Source organism: Molossus molossus, unplaced genomic scaffold (assembly GCF_014108415.1).
Source record: "Molossus molossus isolate mMolMol1 unplaced genomic scaffold, mMolMol1.p scaffold_m16_p_10, whole genome shotgun sequence".
NCBI classification, from domain to species: domain Eukaryota; kingdom Metazoa; phylum Chordata; class Mammalia; order Chiroptera; family Molossidae; genus Molossus; species Molossus molossus.
The window spans coordinates 36,032,502-36,057,908 of record NW_023425345.1 but is presented as its reverse complement, the minus strand read 5'-3'; the positions used below and the strand labels follow the sequence as shown (position 1 = coordinate 36,057,908).

The 25,407-nt window shown below is 43.7% G+C and overlaps 1 protein-coding gene across 2 annotated transcripts in view; it reads left to right on the top strand.

Moving 5' to 3' along the window:
* Positions 1-25,407, top strand: part of ITPR2 (inositol 1,4,5-trisphosphate receptor type 2) — a 470,721-nt gene that overhangs the window by 401,917 nt on the left and 43,397 nt on the right. For both annotated transcript variants that reach the window (XM_036251040.1, XM_036251039.1), the window contains exons 52-54: positions 2,357-2,449; positions 13,793-13,923; positions 15,007-15,172. In XM_036251040.1, coding sequence (XP_036106933.1) covers positions 2,357-2,449; positions 13,793-13,923; positions 15,007-15,172 — 390 coding nt within the window. The remainder of the gene's footprint in view (positions 1-2,356; positions 2,450-13,792; positions 13,924-15,006; positions 15,173-25,407) is intronic.

Here is a 25,407-nt window from a genome sequence, read left to right as displayed (position 1 = left end):
GGAAGTTAGTGTCATTATATTATGGATGTAAATATCTTCCTTAGAAATATCTTTTTTTTTTTTTTTTTTTGCTTTCAAAATAGGCAACACAACCTAAAATGTCAAGATATTTACTAAAAGTATTTATGCATATTTATATAAAAAGCTGTTAAAAAGAGAAAGAATTGAGTACTATGAATCTAGCATATGAGAACAGCTAACAAAGTTAAATTCTTGATTCTCCATAGATTGAGGGTTTTTGTTTCATAGACTGAGAGTGCTATAACCATGCCCTGGACAAAATACCCTTATTTTCATAATATTTTTAATTTACTTCAATGCCATATGTTACATCTGTTGATACAGGGCATTAAGTTTATTTTTTCAAGTATGGGACACTCTACTCCGCCCAAGGTTGAGTGGCTTGTGGAGGATGACCGAGGTGGCAGGTGAAATCTGGAGTGCCCAAGTATGCGGTGCTTCCGGGAATGGGTCATAATCAGAAAGCCCGCAGTGGGAGCGAAGAGGGGAGGCTGGGGGTGCTAGAGCGGAGTGGCAAGCACGTCGCAGGTGCAGATGAGGGTGGAGGATGGAGAATTTGCACACGACATTGGGAATTTAGGAGAATGCAAATCCTACCTCTGGGACGGATAGAATCTGTAGCTTGGTCCATGTTCTAGAAAAGCCTGAGGAGTTGGAGGGAAGGTTCTGTTGACAAGTGAAGGTGACAGTGTCTCCCACGCATGTTCCTTCTTCCCTGTTCTCAGGGCCGCCCTCCTGTTTCTCGCCCTCCTTTCCTCTGATCCAGAAAACTGCAGGACCCTCCTGTGTGGCTTCCTCCCCTGCAGTCTCCCTTCTGCCTGCTCCCGTCATTCATTCTGATCACAGCTCTGATTCTCTCTCTCTCTTTTTTTTTTAATCCTCACCTGAGGGTGGGAGGGAGGGAGAGGAAGAGAGAAAGAGAGAGAAACATTGACGTGAAAGGGACACATCGAGTGGCTGCCACCCGCACAACCAACCAGAGCCGGGGACAAACTGCAACCAAGGTATGTGCCCTTAGCGGGAACCGAACCCGGGTCTCTCTGGACTGCAGGCTGATGCTCTAACCGCTGAACCAAACCGGCCAGGGCTGGTTCTCTCTTTTTTTTTTATCCTCACCCGAGGACATTTTTGCATTTATCTTCAGATAGAACGGGAGGGAGAGAGGAAGGAAGAGAGAGAGAGAAAAACATTGATGTGAGAGAGACACACCAAGTGGTTGCCACACACACAATCCCAACCGGGGCCGGGACAAACCGCAGCCGAGGTACGTGCCCTTAGTGGGAACTGAACCCGGAACTCCTGGTTCACGGGCCGACGCTCTAACTGCTGATCCAAACCGGCCAGGACTGATTCTGTCTCTTATTAGTTCAAACACATTTCTGAGACTGCTGCTGGCTATGGAATGCTTGGTTTAAAATCATTAGCCTGGGATCTCAGGTCACTGCTATCCTGTCTGGGTCTTTGCTGGTCTCTGTGCCTTTTGTCACACAAACGACACCTGGAATGGCCCCCTTTCCCTCCACCTCCTTTCCCTATGTGTAAATCCCATGTCTCTCTTAGGTGGATTCTTCTCCAAAAGCTTTCTTCTTTTTTTTGTCTTTCTAGAATTTACTTCTCCCTCTCCTAGTGTATGACATTACTTTATCTGTACTTCACTTCCTCCAGCCAATGAAAATTATGTCTGTACCTCTCTGTGCTCACTGATTATTGATTCTCCAAGGCCTGACTCTGGGCCATCAGAGTCTAGCACAGAGTCAGTAAATATTTAGTGAGTAAGGGAATGGCTACCAGAGCACGCTCAGAAACCCCACCTCTGTTCTTCCCTGATCACCCTGAAACCCACTCCACCCCAAGTGATGTACCCGCTCTTCCCCTCATGCTTGTCCAAGTCAGGGGGCCAGGAGAGACAGAGGTCAAATGTGTGGCCTCCCTTCCTGTAGTGGATTCCAGCTCTGGCCAGCAACCCCAGGCCTGGGCCATGCTCAGGGAGCACCCACTGCATTGGGAAAAGTGTGTTCCTGGCATTCCAAGTCCGAACCCTGAATGCCTTTGGCCATGGAAACATTGTTACACATGGTGGTTAAGGTCTACAGTATTATTTATACCTTATCAGCCCCTTTAGAAAGGTATAAAAGGCTTTTAGTTGATTACTCATGAACCTATTCTCCATTTATAAAATTGCTCCAATAGGCACAACTATTTCACGTTTCAAACTAACTTAACTAAAAGACTTTAGGAACACAGCTAAGTGGGAGTGGTAGTGCCTTTGTCATAGTGTGTTCGTTTCTTGTCATTTGCATATTTGTCTCTAGACCATATTCTTCTTTGTTCTCAGGAAGTAACGACGTTCCTACTATGACTTTAGCTACAATGATGGGAACATGTGACAAGGAAAACTGCTCACCCACAATACCAGCTTCAAATGCAGGTCTGTAAAAACAACTCTGGAGTGGTATGAACTTGATACTTCTGCAGTCATGTTTATTAGAGTTGCTCTAGGAATTTCATGGTGGTTTGGAATAGAATGGAAGGTAAAAGAACCAAGGAGTTTCAAACTAAATAAAGGATTCCCAAATCTGCCATTCTGTATCCCCACCCTGTTCCTTGTATTATTTCTTTTTTTATGAGAATTTGTCAAACTTACCCTGCTGTACATGCGGTTAAAAATTCTACTACCACAGCCCTGGCCGGTTCGGCCCCAGTCAAGGTCATGCGGGAGGCAACCATTCGGTGTGTCTCTCTCACATTGATGTTTTTCTCCCGCTCGCCCTTCCTTCCTTCCTTCCTTCCTTCCTTCCTTCCTTCCTTCCTTCCTTCCTTCCTTCCTTCCTTCCTTCCTTCCTTCCTTCCTTCCTTCCTCTATCTATCTAAAAATCAGTGGAGGAATATCCTTGGGTGAGGATTAACAACAACAAATTCTACTACCATATTGCAAACCCATACCACACTAAGTAAGACCCTTTGACTGTATAGCCTTTAACAAATAATATGAAAGTGCATGGGCTTAGAACTCAGAAGTTTTAGGTATAAACCTGGACTTGCCACTTTCAAGTTGCCTGTCTGAGATATGTTATGCATATTCCCTGGACTTTGTTTAGATGGCCTCGCCAGAGAGGGAGGGAGGAAGGAAGAGACAGAGAGAATATGATACTTTCCTTGCTTCCAAAGGAGCAAATGGAACCACACATATGAAAATAATTTTTAAATCTCTGATTGTTCTCAGTAGTTTTGAAACTATAGCATATGTGAAATTTAATGAGCTGTAGAAGGAATTAGTGATTTGTTTCCAGAAGCAGCAACAATTTAGGGAGTACATGTTTGAAAATAGTTAAAGAGTCATATATATATATATATCTCCTATATATAGATAGATAGATATAAAAGGAGTGAATTTAGTCCGTATTGTGTTAAAGAAGGACAAATTTGGACTCAGGGATGAAAGAGTAAGGAGTTAAGCAGTGTGAGGATGATTTCCCCACTTCTATCTGGGAGCATATTGTCTGGTTATAAATGACAGGGCCTTCATTCCTGAGTTGCCTTTTTCCTTGAGATGTTGGACTGTTGCTTGAAGAAAAATGGAGAGTGCTTTCCACTGACTCAGTATTTCATGCTGTATAACCTAAAGGGAGAAAAAAGCACATGAATACATGGTATCCCGATGCCCCAGCCACTATCGGCACTGTGAGCAGTTCCCACCAAGAATTCTTTCCTCCCCTGCCTCCTGGGAACCCAGTCAAGGCTTCCAGACCACCAACCAGCTCGTTCTCTGCAGTTCTCAGGTCCTGTTACACACATCCTCTAGATACACCTTCAATTTCTTCAGCCTTCCTCACATATTATAGCACCGACTCCTGATGCTAACACTCCAGGGCAAGACGTTGGGTGGTGGTGTCTAATTCTGCAGAGTGGGATTTGCAGTCACACCACACTCTTGTGGCTGACTCTTGGCTAATATGCCACCCTGCATTGGTTCAGCTGTCAAGCTATAGATGCCTATCCTGTAGTCATATGATTGGGAATTTGGGATTTTAAGTGTAAAAGTGTGCCTTTATTTCTGTTTTTGTTTTTTGTTTTCTTCCTTCCAACCTGTAATCTAAGGGCCATTCCATTTAGTCCTGTGAATAGATTAGGCGTTTTCTGACCAGCTGATCTCTAGGTTTTGGGTCCCTTCCAGTTCTAAGGTGCCATGGTACCTTTATGGATCCATTGATTCTGGTAAGCAATATATTTATTCTCTCTCATGTCATCCTCAAGTTTGTTCAGCTCTAGATCAGGGATTGCAAACTGTGGCCCGTGAGGAAATCTGAATTGTCACCTCAGGCTAAGAATGATTATAACATTTTCTTGTTTCGCTTTGTTTTTAAATAAAAACATGCAGTGGAATCTGTACGAGGCCCACAAAGCCAACTTGTTATCTGGCCCTTTTCTGAAAAAAGAAATTGCCAACCTCTGCTCCCATGGATTTTCGTCAACGGTGCTAGACTGTTGCGTAGGGCAGTGCTGAGGACAGCGCGCCTGGCTTGCTTCTGGAAGCACGCCTTCACGTTGACGTGGTCACCTCTCCCACGGTTCTTCATTCACGTGGAAATCTGTCTCAAATATACTGTCACTCCGCCCATCTTTCAAAAAAATTATTCAGTTCCTTCTCGAAGCCTCCTTGCCAAAGCCCAGCTACAGAATGTCTGCCACATCCCTAGTGTGAGGTTAGTCTGAACCCATTCTGGTTTCTCTTGATCTCGACCCCTTCCCACATTACCACGTGAGTGATCCACTTTGGTGTGTTATCGTGGAGACCAGCAGCAAGTTTATTTGTGAGTAGCTTGCAAAATCTGTCACAATCTCAAATTTAGGTCTACAGATGCTTCTTTGCTCTTATCATTATCCATGATTTTTAAAAAACCACAGAGAGGGATTTCGAAAACTCAGACATGGTTTGAGTAGCTGGGTAAAATTAAATAGCTCTTAGGATCTTCGGGGCCCCCTGAACTTCAACTATTGTCACCAGTATGTATCTTCTTTTTTTTTATTTTATTTTTTTTATCCTCACCCAAGGACATTTTTCCATTTTTTGTACAGATAGAGTGGGAGGGAGAGAGAGGAAGAGAGAGAGAGAGAAACATCGATGTGAAAGGGACACATCGAGTGGCTGCCACCCGCACAACCAACCAGGGCCAGAGACTGCAACCGAGGTACGCGCCCTTAGCGGGAACCGAACCCGGGGTCTCTCTGTACCGCAGGCCGACGCTCCAACCGCTGAGCCAAACCGGCCAGGACTGTATCTTCTTTTCTGTTCAGCATTCTTTCTCCTTGACAGAGTATGGAAGATAGTATTTTTAAAATTTACTTTCTTGTTAGCACAAATATTTTAACAACATGGTTCCAACATATCTATATATGTACCCCATTCCTGCCTTTCTCTTCTCTATCTGAATATCACTTTATAATTATTTCCTTTATTTAATTTTTTTACTTTTTTTTTTCCTTATTGATTTTGGAGAGAAAGGAAGAGAGAGAGAGAAAAATTGATGAGAGAGAATATTGATTGGGCTGCCTCCTGCATGCCCCCCACTGGGGATCGTGCCCACAACCTGAGCATGTGTCCTGACCGGGAATCAAACTGGTGACCTGTTGGTACATGAGTCAACGCTCAACCAGGCCGGACTATAATTATTTCCTTTATTTTAAAGAAAATATACTTTAACTGTGGTTTGATTTTTAAGAACTACGTATTATTTTGCCAGTGAGCCCACCACAAAGCTAGTGTTCTTCCTGCCCATCTAGACGCCGGCTGGCCGGAGGGCCCAGCACAGCAGTGAGCTAGCTGCTGAGCCTTGTCTCCAACATGGGAGCCGGAGCTCCTGAGGCACAGTGAGGTAACTGCCCGAGCCCAGCTCGAGCCAGATCTTCCAGATCATACATGGTGCACACCTAACCCAGGTCGTGACTGCCCAGCTCTGTGCGATTCTGCAAACATTAGGCTTTCTGCAGTTCCCTGGGCATTGTTGTTAATGCTCCTCCAGGAATTCTGCTGTGATTGTTTCATGTGCTATTACTGATGGGGACGTTTTGATCTTAACATGGAAAAAAATGAAATGAATATTTTTGTAAAATAGGAAGTTGTCTACTCAGTACATCATTTGATGATGATAATGATGATAATTTTTAAAAACTTGTGTATTCATTCATTCATTCATTCATTCATACATCCATTTTTGTTGAGTCTGTACTATGGGCCAGCCACCATGCTAGGTATTCAGGACACACTGTTGAGTAAACAGACGTGAGTCCTGGCAACTTATGGAACTTATAAAATAGTGGGGGAAGCATAAAATGTTATAAAACAGGGTGAGTCCTGCAAGAAGTGCTGTGATAGGTGATCACAAGAGAGCCTGGCTGTAGGAAGATCAAATAGAAAGGCCTTTCTGAGGAGGGCTTATTTAAACTGCGACATGAAGGATGAGAAGGATGAGAAGGAGCCAGTCAGGCCAAGAGGAAGGAGAAGTACATCCTGGCCACATGTGAAGACCCTGAGGCTTGTTCCGGGATAGATGGATGCGACTAATTATCCTCCTATTATATGTAAAAACAATGAAGGACTTTAAGTAAGATAGTACGGCTAGTAAATCAATCTAGATCTCTGATTCCAAAGCCTGTACTCTAACCTTCTGCATTTTATTGCCTCCTAATTAAAGGACTAATCTCTATAAATGACATCTTTCCCTAATCCAAATTTAGAGATTGTTAAAATTGTGCCTGTCATATTTTCTTCTCCTGGGAATGCTTGGATAGATTTGCTTTGTGCATATTGTGTTCCGGAGATATTTGACAATGTCTTGAGACATGTTTGGTTGTCAAAACTCTGGGAAGAGTGTGACTAGCATCTAGTGATTAGAGGCCAGGGATGCTGCTAAATAGCCCACGATGCACAGGACAGCCCACGATGCACAGGGCAGCCCACAATGCACAGGATGCATAGGACAGCCCACGATGCACAGGATGCATAGGACATCCCACGATGCACAGGGCAGCCCACAATGCACAGGATGCATAGGACAGCCCACGATGCACAGGACATCCCACAATGCACAGGGCAGCCCACGATGCACAGGATGCATAGGACAGCCCACGATGCACAGGGCAGCCCACAATGCACAGGATGCATAGGACAACCCACGATGCACAGGACAGCCCACAATGCACAGGGCAGCCCACGGTGCACAGGGCAGCCCACGATGCACAGGGCAGCCCACGGTGCACAGGGCAGCCCACGATGCACAGGGCAGCCCACGATGCACAGGATGCCCACAACAAAGACTCAGCCAACACAGAATGACAATAGTGTTGAGGTTGAGAAACTGTTCTCTTACAAAGTCTATTTGGATACTGGTTTATAACTCTGAATACAAATTTGTAAAAGGCTTCCCATAAAAACCTCTACAATCTCTTAACTAAAACATTACACAAAGAACATAACTTCCCTTTCTTCTGTGGACAGGTGAGGACAGTCCTTCTAGGATTATTATTCATGAGCAAAGTCTCCACTTCCTTTTAGACTCCACCTGAGATGGGAATGGTGGAGAGAGGCGGTATAGTTTTTCAGGACACCCCCTCCCCCCCAGAGTGGGGAGAAAGGGTAGTGGTGGAATTTCAGCACTGGAGTTGTGTGTGGCAGAGGCATTGTTGGGAGCCAGAGATGGTGGCAATAGCTTTTCACAACAGGGATGATTCCAAAATCCACATGAAATCTATAGGAATGCCTGTATTGATCTGCTCTTTCTTCTGAGCCCTTTTTGCATTTGATATGGTAAGTGATACCATTTATCTGATCGAAAATTCCGTGGATTTAATCTTCTGGCCCTTGCCCCCTTTACATTTCGGCCACGTGCATTTAACTACAAAAGTGGAGCAAAAGCTAGAACCTGGTGTTTGCTGTGCAGCATGTGTCGCTTAGATTTAAAAATAACTGTTTTTATGTCTAAGACCAGGATTACATTTTAATTGTCAAACCCTAGTGTGCATTTGTGATGGGCTGGGTTTGCTGCCTTGTGGACAGCAGGATCGCATCACAAAGCCCAGAACACATAGCAGCCCAACAACGAGCCTGAGCCTCCTGCTGACTGGGCCGGCGGCCAGGAAGCCCCAGCGAGCCGGCAGGGTCATTGTCCCAGCACCAGCAAGGTGACTGGCAACCCACTGCGGTTGAAAAAAAAAAAGAAGTTTTATTTCATTTGCTGCGGAGCTCCCTGATTCTCTAGACAAAAATATTCACTTAAAAATAAACCCCCAAAAAACGGATTTTCTAGAAAAGTAAGGCCTGTTTGTGGCAATTTACAAAATATAGTCGCAGTTATTTTCTAAGTAAAAATCATGTGATGTACAGAAAAGAGGGCTAACGTTTGTGAGGGATTCACATGTGAGATGTTTAGGTATTTTACTTCAATGAGAAGGGTTGATGAGCGCCAGAAACTCATGCCTGTTCATGCTACGTTTTGGCTTCCTTCTGAGTGCCCAGAATTTTACATTTTTTTTTCTTGTTAAAATTTTTTTAAATCAGCATTTCCATAATGACTTGGTTATCATTAAAATTTAAGACTGACAAACAAGCCCTGGCCAGTTTGGCTCAGCGCTTAGAGCGTCGACCTGTGGTCCAGAGAGACCCGGGTTCGGTTCCCGCTAAGGGCATGTACCTCGGTTGCAGTTTGTCCCCGGCCCTGGTTGGGTTGTGCGGGAGGCAGCCACTCGATGTGTCCCTTTCATGCCGATGTTTCTCTCTTTCCTACTCTATCTGAACAAAAAAAATGGAAAAAAGTCCTTGAGTGAGGATAAAGAAAAAGACTGACAAACAGGTGTTTTTAATTGCACTCAAAATTTTAAATGCATCTCAATGACAATCTGTTACTTTCTAAGAAATCATCAAAAATGAATAATTTAATTATTAAAGCATATAAAATAGCATGATTAAATGCTCTCATTCACACGTATCCAGCATTTTTTAAAATACTTTGTTAATAGAACAGAATTTCTCAACCTTAATACTGTTGACATTAAGGAGGAAATATTTCTGAGCCAGTAGAATATATTTTTGTTCCTTTCTTCATAGAAAACATTTTATTTCTATTAAAAAATATTTTATTTTACTAATATTTAACTGAGTATGAGAAGAACTTAATCTCATGTTGATCAAGCTTAAAATTTGTTGATTATGTTAAAACTATAACTTTGCATAAGATTTTACCGCCATTTATTAGTAATAATGATAATTATGATACCTAGAATTTATTACACTCTGTGTCCCAATCTTCTAAGTTCCTTACATGAATATATTTAGTTATTTTTAAATGTCTCCACATTAAGTCTGTTTCCAGTAATTCTTTCCTTTTGCATGCTCTCTCACCTCTTTTATAACTCTCTGTTTTCATCATTACCCCCTTGCCACCATGAGCTAGACCATTTTCCTTACGTCTGAAATCTTTCCCTTGCTACCATCTGTTCCGTCTTCCTCTTAGGTCCTCACTGAACCTTTCTCGGCATTCTCTTGTCCCCCCAAACTAATATCCTATCTTTCTCCTTCCTTTCGGTGACAAATGTTCCCATAAAGCATTGGCTACACCCTCTCCTCAATGTCGGCTTCAGCCACCTTCTCCTTCACTATTTGCTGTCTGCCTGTTGTTTCCCATGACCTAATTGCTAAATCCAGCACCCTTTTCTTTTCTTTTTAATTTTTTTTTTAATCCTCACCTGAGGATATTCTTTCATTTATCTTCAGATAGAGTGGGAGGGAAGAAGAGAGAGGGAGAGAGAGAGGGCCACTTCGACTGGTTGCCTCCCACACAACCTGGACCAGGGCCAGGGACAGACCCGCAACCAAGGTACATGCCCTTGACCAGACTCGAACCCACACTCTTTGGTCTGCAGGCTGACGCTCTAACCTCTGAGCCAGACTGGCCAGGGCCAGCTACCTTTTCTTGCTTCTCATTGCCTTTGGCCCTTCCGTAGTTTTGACATTTTTTGATACCTTCTCCTTTCAATTATTTTCGTCCTTCATTTGGGATGCCAGTACTCTCCCAGTTCTCTTGTCTTCTCTAGCTTTTTAAAATGTTTTCTCATCTTCTTACCCTATAAGCTTAAGAATCCCCTGAGAGTCTTTCCTTGTCTTCGTCAAAACTCCCTGTATCCAGTGTCTCCTTCTGGATTGTGTGTTTCTGTGACCTAATGTCCTTTCTCGGGTTGAGTGCTGCCTTCTCCCTGGTGCCCCCAGTCCCGTCAGCTCCGGGTCAGTCATCCTTCCCAGTCCCACTCGTTACCCAGTTGAGGCTCATATCCCGTCACGCCTGAATTATTGCAGCTGCCTCGTAGGGGTCTCTCCACTCTGTTCTCTCGCTCCTCTTCAAGTCACCCCCTATATCACCACTGGACTGCTTGTCAGAAATCACTGCTAGGATATCTCCTTCTCTTCCCCCAGCTCAAGAGTTCTACCAGGGTCCATCACCTGCCAAATAAAATCCAGACCCCAGAGCAGTGGTTCTCCACCTTCCTACTGCCGCGACCCTTTAATACATGTCCTCATGTTGTGGTGACCCCCAACCATAAAATTATTTTCATTGCTACTTCGTAACTGTAATTTTGCTACTGTTATGAGTCACCATCGGAAATACGTGTTTTCCGATGGTCTTAGGCGACCCCTGTGAAAGGGTCGTTCGACCCCCGGGTTGAGAGCCGCTGCCCTGGAGCTGCACGGTGAGCTGCAGCCTCATCTGCCACCCTCCGCAGGCTGCTCCCCTGCCGCCTCGGGCTCCCTCCACGCCGGCCTTGTCCTTGCAGTGTCCAAGGCCAACTTGGAGCTACGTTAGTAGAGGGCTCCCCTTCACTTACACATGCTATTGAAGGTTCTCTCCCTATTCTAGTCTCTTCACTACCTCTTGTCACTGCATGTGGCGTTTGTCACATGTTAATTTGTCTTATCACCTGAGTACAATAAGTCCTTACTGGACATTTTCAATAGGTTCTTGGAAACAGCATAAAACGATACCCGTTTTACCATAAACTAATTGATAGAAACAAGAATTAAGTTCCGGTGGCATCTCATCGACATTCTAATGAAACGATGTTGAACAAAATGACGTTATTCAGGGAGCTGCAATACGTGTTTTAGCTCATACTATTTCACCGACTGGGTGGTAACCCACCTGGCCCTGCCGAAGGTTCTCCAGGGGCTCTGCACAGCTTTCAGGACAGAGTGCAGACTCTTCATCTTGCTGTATGAGTTTCTCCTGATCTGATCCCCGCCTGCTTGTCTTCTCGTGGCTCCCACACTGTCTACATGAGCCAAAGGCCCAGCCGTTCCCATCCACCTGCAGGTCCCCAAACACCCCATGCCCTTTCACGCCTGTGTTGCCTTTGCTCATCCCATTTTATCTGCCTGGGAGGTTTTGCTTCACTGGCTTTATGGGCCAAACATGCCACTCCTTCAAGATTCAACTCAGGTGCCACCTTCTTCAGGATGCTCGTCCCTGACGCCCCTGCCCACGAGAATGTGCATCCATCCTGCCTCTGCAGTGCCTGGTGAAACTGCACTGCCGTTGCTCCTCTGCTGACCCACCTTTCCTAGGGGAGCATCTGTTTCTAGGGCCTGCAGCACTCTCCTCTTTCCCCTTGTATTCCGAGCAGCTAGCCCAGGGCTGCTGATGTCGCGAAATGAGACAGGTTTGGCGTGGGGAGGCCAGCTGGTCATGTAGATAGGTCTCCACACGGTGGCATTCACGTAGGTGAATTTGCCATGACTCAGGGCCTGGCTTTCCGCCTGAGGACCTGGGAACTTGGCTTAGCATAGTACGAGTGGATCCATCTCGCAAAGATAGAATCTTATTAACCAAGCTCACAGAAGATACTGTATAAAACTGGCATGCCTGTGCCCTGGTTATTAAGGAGCGTGTTAACTGAACTGTTGCTGGCATTAACCTGACCTGGACAGCTTCCCTCTGTTTACGTGCCACACAGAGAGCCAGTTCTCTCACTGTATATTACTATTTCACAATAACTAATCACATGAATTGTGTGTTGATTTTGCTAGCTCACCTGTTAAAGAACAAACAGTGTTATTTATAAATCCTCGGGGAGAGATGGTGCTGATTACTAAGTCTTTCGTCAACACGTGTATGACATTGCTGACTGAATAAATGAATTCAGATTCTGCCACTAGATACAAGGTTGCTTTGACTGAAAGGCTGACTGTGGCAAGTTAACATCGAGACACATTCCATCTGACCTCATTCCTGGAAAACCATGCCTCTCTTTAAAAGTTTCTGCAACTCTCTTACACATTTCTAACTGTTTTTCTTCACATTCTTCCTAGCCGTCACATTAGAACCCAGCACCAGGTGTCCGGGACCTACGTGGCAGTAGCAGACTGAGCTATCTCTCTGCTTTCTCTGCCTACTCTGTCTCTTCTGCTGCTCTGATTGCTGCCACCACAAGCCCGACCTCTTCCCCATTTCTCCTTCCTCCAAAAGCTGTTTGATCTCTCCTACTTTCTAAATCAGAACTGCCTTGAGGCCCGGCTCACCTCAAAGGTAAGCGGTCCGCACACACTCTGCTGAGACCTTTGATGCCGCGTTGGGTGTCCACACATCTCTGGTGCCAGCCCTGCTCCCGAGGTGCATGTTTTAAAAAGAAATAGCTCTGAATAAAGTGGAAAGATTGGGATCCCTCCTCCAAATGATGTTAGAATGAAGTCAGTTCACAAGAGGAGAATCAGCCTTTTGTAACAAAGGACCCAACGGGCTGTTGGTCATGGATCATGTAGACAGAATTAGGCTGATTCTTTTCTTTTCCTTGGGTGGTGGTGGTTTTTACACTCATGCTGTGACAGGCGACTGTGGCCACACGATTCCGAAATTCAGTGCCACCGTGGTTCTTTAACTTTGTAATAAGAAAAATGCTTTTCTGCTCACTCATCAATGTTAGGAAATCCTGATTCCAGTGTCTAATTGAGTTTGATTTTTAAAATTTTATTTTTGCTTCCTATTTTAGATGTCTAGGAAACTATTACCCGGGTTGATAACTTTATCATTCAACAAAATAAGACTAGGAATTTTTCTGTCATGTTATGCCTTTTTCTCTCCCCCATTATTCCCTAAATAGTGTCACGTAAATCCATTTGCATAAAATAAAGTGTTCACATAAATACATTGTTGGTCATTAAGAAAGCTTAGTAGGCCTTAACTAAATTAATGAAATAGTATCTGCCCGAATGTTAAACACCTACAATGTGTATGCCTATCTCTTGCGCAGTATTTTACATGTCTTAACTATAACCCTCTGGAGGGTTGACGCCTTAAACAAACCTCCCACGTTGCAGGGCAGGTGAAGGAACTTGCCCAGGCCCCAGCCCTGGAACAGACTGGAACGGAAGCAGCCGGTCTAGCTCCTTCGTGCGTTCTTTCCCGGCCGTGCTTCTGCTTCCTGGGGAGCTGACGCTCTTCAGCAGGTCTTCCCACGGCCTCCTCTCCTCGGGCACAGCAGTGCTCAGAGACTGGTCCATTTCCTCCAGTCCGTCCTTCCCGGCCTGTCGTGTTCCACCGACGGGAGGAACATCTGTCTGTGGCTTTGCCGGTCTGTGGCAGTCATGGGCTGCCACATAGAAGATAGGTGTTATGTGACTTCAGAAAATTGTGTCATGGATGGTCAGGAACAAGTAGACCTTTGGAAGTACAAAACAATGTGTTTTTAAAACCCGAGTTCACGGCGTTGTTTGGTGTGTGTGTCTTTGTAGATGATGAAGAATATGAAGATGGAATCGAAAGGACCTGTGACACCCTCCTCATGTGCATCGTCACCGTCCTGAACCAGGGCCTGCGGAACGGCGGGGGCGTGGGGGACGTGCTCAGACGGCCCTCCAAAGACGTAAGCGGGGGGAGCAGCGTGTCTCCGAGAAACACAGCCGTCCTTTAGAACTCTTAGCAGCATTTACAATACGGTGTTTGTGTCATTTGCTTTAAAAGTGTAATGGTGGCCATGAAAACCGATGAATTGTGTGCTAGGGTTGCATAGAAATCACTAATGTACTGAAAATTAATGTTGTGAGCAGAGTCATGAAATTTTTCCAAGTTTCAACTGTGCATTGTGTTACAGCAACAAAACCGTGACAGCAGCCGTCACGGAGGAGTCGAGTGGTACGTGAATAACAGAAACGAGACTGCCCCTTGTCCCTCAGGTTCCTCGGGCCTGAGCGTTTGCTCTTTGCCTCTGAATAGGAGTAGCCTTCCTTCCCGATCCACGATGAACATTTAAACAAATTCCAACACGATTTTATATCTCAAAATGGCAAGGCTGAAAAATGTCTCATGAGCTGCAAAATCTCGAGCACCAGGCTGGGGAGCTTGAAAGCTCTCAGTTCTCCTCCAGGCTGACTGCGCCGTGTTGTTGATTCATCTAATGTTTCCTCATTTGGACGTAGCTGGATGACATGACCTCTGATGTGTACTTTGACACTGTTCGTTCGGTAGAAATAGCTTGAGCTGTAGGTACTTGACCCTGTAAAGCCAAGAAGAACGCTGACTCCGGAAGTGGACACATCTCTAGGTCCTCCTCAACTCCTAGTCATTGACTTTAGGGATTGATGTTTGTATACATTTTGTGCAACTCTGGGATCTAGCCTGCTGCACCGAAATGCATTTAGCGTGGTCACAAGGTGGTTTTTAATAAAAAGTAAGTCTGCCCATTGCAGAGGTGGGAGTGGGGACAGTGAGTCCCGGAGACTGGGAGGAGCTCTGGGAACAGGCTAAGGTGCTTTCCTCATGACATTGGAAGAAAATGAAGGTAGAAAGTGGGTGTTATTTTTCTAACTCGGGATACTGTTTATGTTAATGTAGCAAATATTTACTGAATAGATTCCCTTTGCTAGACAATATGCTAAATCACCATGCCTTGAAAATGTGTGTGTATGTGCGTGTATATATTTTTATTTATTTAAAATTTTTATTTCAGGAGCCCTTGTTTGCTGCCCGAGTGGTCTATGACCTTCTTTTTTATTTCATTGTTATCATCATCGTTCTTAACTTGATTTTCGGTGTCATCATTGATACTTTCGCTGATCTCAGAAGTGAAAAACAGAAAAAAGAAGAAATTCTAAAGACAACCTGCTTCATTTGTGGTAAGTGTTCTGAAGATACTCAAATAATAAATGAAACTGCCCAGAAGGGGCTAGAATGGTGTTTATTTGTCATGCTTTGGGAAAAATTATTTCAAAATGAAAATTGGACAGAATTCAGATTATATAACTGAGCATTGGACTGGGGTTCTCTGTTCCATAAATAGATAGAAGAACTACATCCCAAAGCTATCTTGTCATTATTCTTGCAATTTCTGTGATTCTCTAACTGTAGAATATGTTGCAAAATGCCAGAAGGTTCCATCAACTGGTAAACAGATTTTTCATCACAGTAGAATATTGATTAAATAACAGAATGATTTTTTTATTTTGTTAGATTATGAATGCACAGATGATTTTTTCAGCACCTTGAACTTTTTATTCAGTGACACTCTACTTTCAATTCCAAACTCTGCTATTTTCTGTGTTTTTAATCTCTCTCTCTCTCTCTCCTGCTTCTCCCCTGCTCCCTTCCTCCCTCCCCTTCCCCCTTTTACTTCCCTTTCTCCCTCTCATGCTCCCTGTCCCCACACTGCCCTCCCTTCTCCCATCATTAGCTCCCTCAGACCCTACTTTTCTTTGCCCTCATCATCCCCTTTGGCTCCGCCCTCCTCTCCACACGCCTCAGCTCTTTCTGGACTTTGTTATCTCTGTAGCTAGCCCAGTTACCCTAGAATCCTTCCCCAGCCTTGAATAATCCCCAACTCCTGGTTGTATTTGTGTTTCCACGTTGAACTGAAGAACCTTTTGATAAAAATCACAAAACAAGCATAAGAGCTTCGCTGCCACATTTTTCTGTAGAACTTGAATGGGGCCCTCAGGAAGCCAAGGAGGGAGTGAATCCTTGGTTTGCCTTTGTCAGCTGTCTCATTCCCCTCGGCAGCCCTTCCAAACTTTTCCAACAGTCCTCCACCAGCTGGAGGTGTACCGCGTGGTAACTTGTAATAATGAACTATATTCCAAGGGAATAAACAAATTAGACATGTCCTTCTACTGGGGAATTCAAACTCAGTAAATATCATTGCAGTCTAATGTGTTAAGGGAAACGATAGTTTTCAGGTTGTTGTTGTAGCTCTTTAGGCTGTGGTAGGGGCAGACAAGAATCAGGAAAGGCTTCCTAGAAGAGATGCTGACAGAGTTGATGGTGAAGATGCGAGGGACGTAGCCACAGCAAAGTGGGGAGAAGCAGAGAGGCCAGGGAAGGGGAAGGCACGGAGGGAAGAGCAACATACGAGACTCTTCAGTTATTCCAAGCAGCTCAGTGTTGCTGGAGCTTACCTTTCAGAGCAGGGCATGCCAAGAGGTCGGTCAGATCCTATGTGGTCTTTTATGTTAAAAAACATGGACTTTATGTTATAGACTTATAGAAGATGGCCAACCATTAAAGAATGTTAAGTAGAAGAGGAAGGGTTTTATTTTTGTTTGAGAGCCCTGTGGCAGGTGTGGAGGGTCATGCACCAGGGGACCATATTAGAGACCGAGTAACCAGGTAGGAGGTTATTGCCATCGTCCAAGTGAAAGGTAACAAAACCTTGATTCAGGAAAGAGTGGTGGCAGCATTAAGAGTAGAGAACAGAGTCAAGAAATATTTAGATCTTAAATCTAAATGGTTTGGAAGGAATATGAAAGAGCTGGGGTACCGGGGTGGATGGTAGCATCGACAGCTGAGTTTGAGAACGGACGAAGAAATACAGTTGTAGATTGGAATATCCTGAATTTAGCTTTAGAAATACCGAGAATGAGGTATATACTAAACACTCCAGGGCACAGAGGTCCACATTGGAGCCTGAGCCTCAGAGAGTGTGTGTGCTGTGGAGACAGTAATTGGGGAATCCTCAGCTTATACGTGGTAGAAAAGGCTGGAGTGCAGATGAAGACCCCTGAGTGAGGAAGGAAGATGGAGTTCAAGTGGAAAACACCAGCATTGAAAAGTTAAGGGAGAAAGAGGATCACAGATAATACAACCATCAAGTCCAAGTGGTGTGCGGAGAAGCAAGGGGAGAAAATAATTTGGGAAGAAAGGGATTATCAACTGTGTCAAAGCAGAGAAGGCCAATAACATATGAACTGAAGTAGAGCCTTTGAGTTTCTCTTTTAGGAGATTTGGGTGACTTTAGATAGAGTCATGTCCACGAGGGTGAGGACAGAGAGCACAGTGCTGGGGAGGGACCTGCTGGAAGGAAATTGAGGAGGAAAGAAGAGATGAAAGAAAGCAAGATTGAGATGGAGCCCAGGAAGATGCTGTATAGTAATTCGGGGATCCGGGGAAGTGAACCATTGTATCGAAGGCTGAGTCCCACAGAGGATAAAAGATGCTGCCCTTGAAGATCTTTCTCCATGTCTCATGGTCTTGCCTTTAAACCGCTTCCTCTGAGCCCTTTTCTTCACGGTCACAACTGTTATGTCAGCGCACTACCTCCAAAAAATGGTTATTTTTGAAAGAATGTATCAGTAGGGTGTGAGCTTCATTCTAAGACACGATCCCGTTTCCCATGTTCTAACAACCAAAAATGAACAATATGATAAGACCATCATGTAACCACCATTCTGGCTCCTCCAAGCTTTCCCTTCACTTTGGCTTTTCATAGTTTTTAAAAAGCCTGTAACCTATAAATTCCTTAAAACATCACAATAACCTTCCTTACTAAATTGAAACATTTTCCTCATATTTCATCATTAATTTCCTGCTGACCTTTCCTTCTACCTTGAATTGCACGTTCTCCGGTTTCATCACCAGGTCCTATGTTTTCTCCTAACCTCTAGATAACAAGTTCTGATTCTATCATTGACTCCTTGTTTCTTCTCTCTGCCTGCCTCTTTAAGATCACTTTATGCAAAGTATTGCCAAATATGCAACCACAGCTCCAACCTCTCTCCAGGCTCTTGTCCTGTGTCTTCAATTGTTGACTGACATTTAGAAAGGTGGGACTTCACGGCAGCCAACTTTACCGCGTGTAAAAACCAGTGCCTCGTGCCTTTTCATCTCCACCCTCTAACCCAGCAACTTAGCCTGACCTCCATATCGCAGTGAATGATAACCCCTGATACCCTCAGCGGTGTGGACTGGGAACTTCTCACAATGGTTAGCATCTGCCTGATCCTCTTCCAGGTGCACTAGTCACCATGTGCTAAGGAATGTTCTGCCACTGACTGACTCACTGTCTTCCACACATTCCCATAGCCACACCTTGCTTTTTTTAGGCTCACCCACAATGGGCTGCTCAGTGCTGCGAGACGAAGTTCTTCACTTTGAAATCATCATCATTTCCTCACTCAGAAGGCTATCAAGAGCATTGCAGCGCGTAACGCTAAAACTTTAATTTCCCTGGCATATAAGCCATCCCACAACTGGGCCCCTTCTTTTTTTGCCTACGTTTTTACCCAGTGTTCTCATTTACAGCTCAAGTTATAGTCCAACTGTCTTACTCATCTGTAACTCTCCATGAGTTCTCGGCTGTGCTGTTTCTGTTTGGAAAGCCCAAACTCCCCAGCTGCTGAACTTCTGCCCTCATTCTGAGACCCAGGTCTAATGTCATTGTTCCATGTGGCCTTCTCTGATCTCGCTAACCAGAAACAAACATGTCTGTACCTAAATCCCTCATGTCACCCTTAGCTATATGGTACTGTGTGTATTTTTGTTGTCTTTTCTCCTTTATTAGATGCTGTTCGTTATCATATTGTAGAAAGTACATAAACTTTATAGTAAATAGAAATAGGTCTGTATTGGCTCCAGATCCTGGCCATGTGATGTTGGCCAAGTTTCCTTTCGCCTTGAACTGTTGTTTCCTTCTCTGGAAAATGGGGAATACAAGGCCACATTTGGGAGTGTGGTGAGTATAAATGAGATCATTGGATCAGGATTCCTAGCTCAGTGCTTAGCTGAGACTAAGCACTCAATGCATGTTCATTTCTTTTCTTTAAGAGCTCCAGACCCATGTCTTTTTTACCCATTTTTATGCCTCCGTAGCATGTATTGGTGCTAATTCATAAATATTTTCTTAATGAATGACTATCCAATTAGTCAGCTCCAAAGTGACATGGTCTCTATGCCAATGTAGCTTATAACCTATAAAAGAAAGATAGAGCAAGTAAGTACTAAATGAATATATACTGCAGGCAAAAATATCTAGGTGCACTAATTCCAGGTTATTCCAATTTTTGTCACATGCTGGGTATCGTTTCTGTGGCATTCACATGCCCTCAGGGGTACAGGGAAACCAGGAGACACAGGAGATGTCAATACCTGGTCTGTTTTCCAGTAGCCTCATATTTATTAAAAAATTTGAGTCTCCACTTAGGTCATTTAACCTAAGAATAAATTTAAATTCTATTTGTATATTACTACAAATAAAATGTTATAAAGTAGAACAAATTCAGTGAGAACATTTAAAATAAAATAGAAACATTTTTAAATGTTAAAAAGTGGTGACAGGTACGGGTTCTCTACTCTGCCCTGAAAGGACCTTCAGTTCAGCAAAAACATGTGATCAGTGTCATGATAACATATACCTAGATACGCATTTATTCCTGGAATTGCTTACCACAGATAAGATATATACATATTATATGAACTTAATTACAAGAATGATTTAAACATTTGGGATATTTGAGGGTTGTGCTAGTAGCCTATGAAATACTTCAGATTAATCTACAAATGGTTCTGGGAAGAGTCGGGTGTTAAGTTGTGATGTAAAAAGGGATAATGTATGAATAACGGAAGAGAGAGTCTCCACAGCAGGAGAGAATTGGCCCACGGAGTTTACCTAGTGACACCCACAGTAGTAACAGAGGAGGTAGATGCTGTGACAGGCGATGAGAACAGATGGGAGTTTTCTAGCCTTGAAGGCAATGACCAGATGTTTGAGAGTTATGACTCAGAAAACAATTACTAGTGATCCAGAAGGCAGTCATGATAGGGTGATAATTAGCAGATGACAGACTGAAGCAGTAAACATAGAAACGAAATTGGCTCTGGTCTCTATGATAATTATTAATTTTGAATTACTAGAGGTTGAAAATTCAGTGGAAAGGAGATGTTGACAGACCAGGTGTAACAAAATAACGAGATGGAGAAAAGATTTGTTGATTTGTCAAAGTTCTTATCATAAGAATAGCCAGGTTCCTAGAATTAAAGGTCTTTCGAGATGATTTATTAGGAGATAAAGGCCATATTGTGAGAGAGGGGCCACCTATGTTTTTCTCTCAGTATATTAGTCCCTTATTATCTATCTCAAGTTATTCACTCACTTACTTCTTCAACAGTTACTTATTGAGCATCTACTATGTGCCAGGGTATTGCAGCGAACAAATATAGACAAAAAGCACTGCCATTATGGAGTTTACTTTCCAACATATGTAGAAGGTCAAATGATGACAAGGGCTATGGGAAAAAGTGAAGCAGAGAAGAAGAATGGGGATGCCCGGTGGTGGGTGACTGTGGACCCTCACCTTAGTCATAATGTGTGGGAAACACCACATAAGTATAGTCTTATTTTTCCAGAAAAGTTAGTATTGAGCACACAGAGCTCCCCTTATGCTTCCCTTCTTTCTCCTTTGGTCATCTCATCCAATACCCTGGCTTTCATTGTTAATTTTATGTAATTTACCCTTGAACTAGTATATTTACAAATGGACTGTCTGTCTGGGTGTTCCAGCTTCCTACCTAACATTCTCACTGCTGTTCTACATGCATCTTAAGCTCAACACATCCCGAATCAAATGTAGCCTTCCTCCAAAATCTCTTTTCTTCTCTTGCTTTAGTGATACTACCTTCAACTCAGTTAAGTCAGGAAATTCAGAGTCATTCTTGATTCCTCATAAATGCATGCCTCTAACTGGAAATCACACCCTCGAAGTTTTCATTCCAAATTCCTCTCCAGTCTCTCTTGGTTTATTCAATTATTCTGTCAACTTTAGTTGAATGCCTACTGTTTACCAGCTGCTATGCCAGGTGCTGGTAATACAAAAATACGTCAGACAATACAGTAGTAGTAGAGCCCAAGATGGAAATCGACAAATTTTCATAGCAGAGTATCGTGGGCACACAGAGGATCAACCAGCTGGCTGGGTCCGTGGGAGTCAGAGGGGTGGTCGTCTGCGGTGGAGCTGAGTCTTGAGGAAGGAATACCTGGAAGTCAGGAAAGAGACTAGATGGAGGCATGGAGTTTGCAAAGGATTGAGTGTGTTTGAAGAACGGTGAGAAAGAGTGATTACAGGAAATGGATTGTCAGAGCATGAGTCGGAAGATCACTTCAAGTTTCTTGGTTGGCAGGGATTTCATTAACAGAGGTGAATAAAAGGGACCAAAGAAACAAATTTCTGATGAGTTGAGTTTGACATGCCCATAAGCTAGCTATCCAGGAAGATTTATCCAGGAGGCAGCTGGAAATAGAAAGTGAAGCTGAGGAGAAAGGTCAGTACTGGGGATCAAGATTGAGAAATCATTAGCATGCTGCTGATGGCTGAAACCATGGAAACGGACAACAAAGCTTGGAGAGCAAGAACCAATGGAGGTGAAGGATAACCAGTTCCCCTCTTACATTTCCCCTCCACTGATCCAGTCCCTGGACGCCACCCTCAGCCCCACTCCCACAGTCTTCCTCCAGGTCCTGCCACAGGATTGCTGAAAGCCCAGCTGGTCTCCACCCAAAGCCTTCAGAATGAAGTGCAGATGCCCTAGCTTTGTGTTTAGAGCTCATAATGGTGTGTGCCAACTGTACCATTTCCTCTTCATTTTCACCTGTTCCCTTCTAACCACACCAGAGGAATGGACGGTCCCCCAAACAGGTCATCCACTCTCATCGCTGACTTTGCCATGCCATTTTCTCTGCCCAGACAGCAAGAGAACATGGCTTTGGTGTCAGAAATATTTTTATTTAAGTACTGGCTGACTTTTCCACTAACCAAAGGTGTTGACTTGAGCAATTAATTGAATCCCTCTGAATCCATTTTCTCACATGCTGAAAGGTCAGATTGGAGTGTTGGAATTATAATAGCATATTTAGACATCTTTATAGTTGTCAACATCAATATGTGCTAAATAAAAATCAAATATCTTTTACTACCATTCATCTCTTTTCCACTTGCCATAATCATGTTTCAAGGCTAGCCATTCAAAGCTTGACACCTCTTTGAAACCATTTAATTTTTTTTTCTTTATTGATTTAGAGAGAGAGGAAGGGAGAGGGAGAGAGAGATAGAAGCATCAGTGAGAGAGAACATCAATTGGCCGCCTCCTGCATGCCCCCCACTGGGGTTTGGGCCCGCAACCTGGGCATGTGCCCTGACTGGGAATCAAACCTGTGACCTCTTGGTGCATGGGCTGATGCTCAACCACTGAGCCACACCGGCTGGGCTCTTGGAACCATTTAAAATGTATCAAGTGACAATTCATTTTGCCTTTCTCCATGCTTCATTGTCAGTTTATACCACTCCAGAATGTTTATTCTCTGTTTCCTCCTCCATAGTATGGATTAATTGATAGTAGACACATTATTTTTATAATCCTATGTACCTTGCAACAGGTAGATAATTGAATTCTGAGAAAATTTCCTTCAATATTTTCTTTTTCTGGGGGTGGGGGGAGTAACTTCTCTGTTCAGATATAATTTCTATATCTTACAACTCAACCATTTAAAGTATATAATTCAATGGTTTTTAGTATATTCAGAGTTAAGCATCTATCATCACAATCAATTTTAGAACATTTTCATTGTCCCCAAAAGAAACCTCATACCTCTTAGCTATCATCATTACCCCTCCCCCAACATTTTATCCTCCTCAGCCCAGTGCAATCATTGATCTACCATCTGCCTCCATAGATTTGCCTATTTGGGACATTTCATATAAATGGAGTCATATAATTTATGGTCTTCCGTTACTTGCTTCTTTGACTTAGTATGATGTTTTAAAGGTTCGTGTTGTAGCATGTTTCAGTATTTTATTTATATTAATGCAGAAAAATATTTATTGTATGGATATTTTGTTTATTCTTCCATCAGGTGATAAACACCTGGACTGTTTCTACTGTTTAGCTTATAAATAATGCTACAGTCAGATGCTCTACCACTGAGCCACCGAACTGGACCTCCCATGAATAACGCTCTGGGAACAGTTTACTTACAAGCTTTTGTGTGGGCATCTGTACCTATTTCTTGTGTGAGTGTGTGTGTGTGTGTGTGTGTGTGTGTGTGTGTAGAACTGGAGTTGCTGGGCCATTTGGTAACTCTATGTTTAATCTTCTGAGAAACTGCCAAACAGCTTTTTAAAGTAGCTGTGCTATTTTACATTCCCACCAGTAGTATATGAGGATTCTAATTTATCCACATCATCACCAACACTTGTTATCATCTGTCTTTGATTATAGCCATCCTAGTGAGACAACATTTTATTAGTGAAATATTCTTAAGGCATTGAATCAATATTTTATGTAGTGCCAACTATGTACCAGGCACCATTCTGAGCTATTGGGACCATTGGTGAAGAACAGAGACAGGTATGTCTGGCCAAGGCCATGCAGTAAATAATAACTCTAATAAGTTCCTGGATGAAATGACACGTCTTTCTTCTGTGCTGATTCACAGGCAGGATTTTTCTTGCATAATCATTTTTACCTCTTTATCTTATTCTTGTGGTCCAGTTTGACTTAACAACATTGATATGGCTATTTTCAGTCTGTTAGGAGGTGATAGACACTATCGAAAAAAGAGAGGAAATGGGAGAGCAATTGAGATTGTCCAAAGGGAAGGGACAGGTGACAGGATTAAATAGAGTAAGTTAAGCCATTGAGGAGATGAGAGTTCGGCAAAACCTTGAAGGTGAGTGAGTTCGGCAGAGAGAGGGGTGTTGCGGGCAGAGGAAGTGGCCAGTCCAAAGGCCCTGAAGGAGGAGTCTGTGTGCGAGGAGCAGCCAGGAGGCCGGGGCGGCTGGGTAAGTTAGCAAGGAGGGGATAGTAGGGGACAGGTGAGAGAGGCTATCAGGCCAAATCACTTCAGTGTTAGCAAATAGGTACCACATGGGACATCGTTATACTCAACAGCTATTCACTGTTTATCTGAAGTTCACATGTAATTGGGCATCTTGTGTTTTATCTGGTCACCTTACTTGTAGACCCTTGTAAGGATTTTGACCTTTACTCTAAGGAGGTGGGGACCCACCGCAGGGTTTGGAAAGGGGAGAGACACCATCTCACTGGGTTTTTAAGGATTGCCCCAACTGCTGTGTTGAGAAGAGGCTGTGGAAAGCAAGGCTGGAAACAGGGGGCCTGGGAGGTGATTGCAGTAACCCAATGCGAGACGGTAATGGCTCCGGCCAGGGTGGCAGCGGTGCAGGGTGAGAAGTGACCAGATCCTGGGTCTCTTTGAAGGTAGAGCCAGAAGAATGGCAACATAGATGGATTGTGGGAGGTGGGATGTATGGGGGGGGGGTTCAAGGTGCCTCCTCGACGTCTGGCTTGAGCAACTGAAAGGATGCTGTTGCCATGGAATGAAAAGAGGGCGGGGTGGGGCAGGGTTGGGAGGAAGACTGGCTTCTGTTTGGGGCGTGCTGGGTGATGACAGCTACATTTTATGGTATTTTCCATTCAAATATCCAATAATATAATTCAAAAGGTCACTGCTTTATTTGGGACAGATTTTTTTTTTTACTTATTGTACTCTGTATTGAAAGGGTCCTCTTCATGTCTGAATGGCCGAATGGCCTTTTAAAAAAATTATATATATACATGCTTAGGAAAAGAAGAGCCAGAATTGGAATTCAATTTCCTGGTTTCCTCTCCAATATGTGAACTGCAAAACCAAACTGAATCCCAACATCCCATTTTACTTGGCTTTCTACTTCATTTTTCCATGGATGTTTTTCTTCAGCTCCATTCATTTCCTTTCATCCAGTCTTCAACCTTTGAGAGAAAAGAATATTACTCCAGATTCTTTCCTTGGTGTCCGTCCAGAGGCTGAAAGTGTGCCCTAGAAATTGAGCAGAGTGTCCCCTACCCCAAATGGCTGGAACAGCAGTCTGAGGGCTGGATGGGTCTGCCCATCCGTGTGGCACTCAGAGCCCAGGTCGCGGCGGGCATTTGCTTACCCTTCACTGATCAGGAGTGATTTTGAAGAGATGACTCAGCTGCCTTCCCTCATTTTACCCAAGCTCCTGGATACAATGACTTTCTTTTGTCCTGATTAGCCTGCAAGCTTTTTCTTGCACAATCATTTTTACTTTTTCTTAGACTTGCGGTCCAGTTT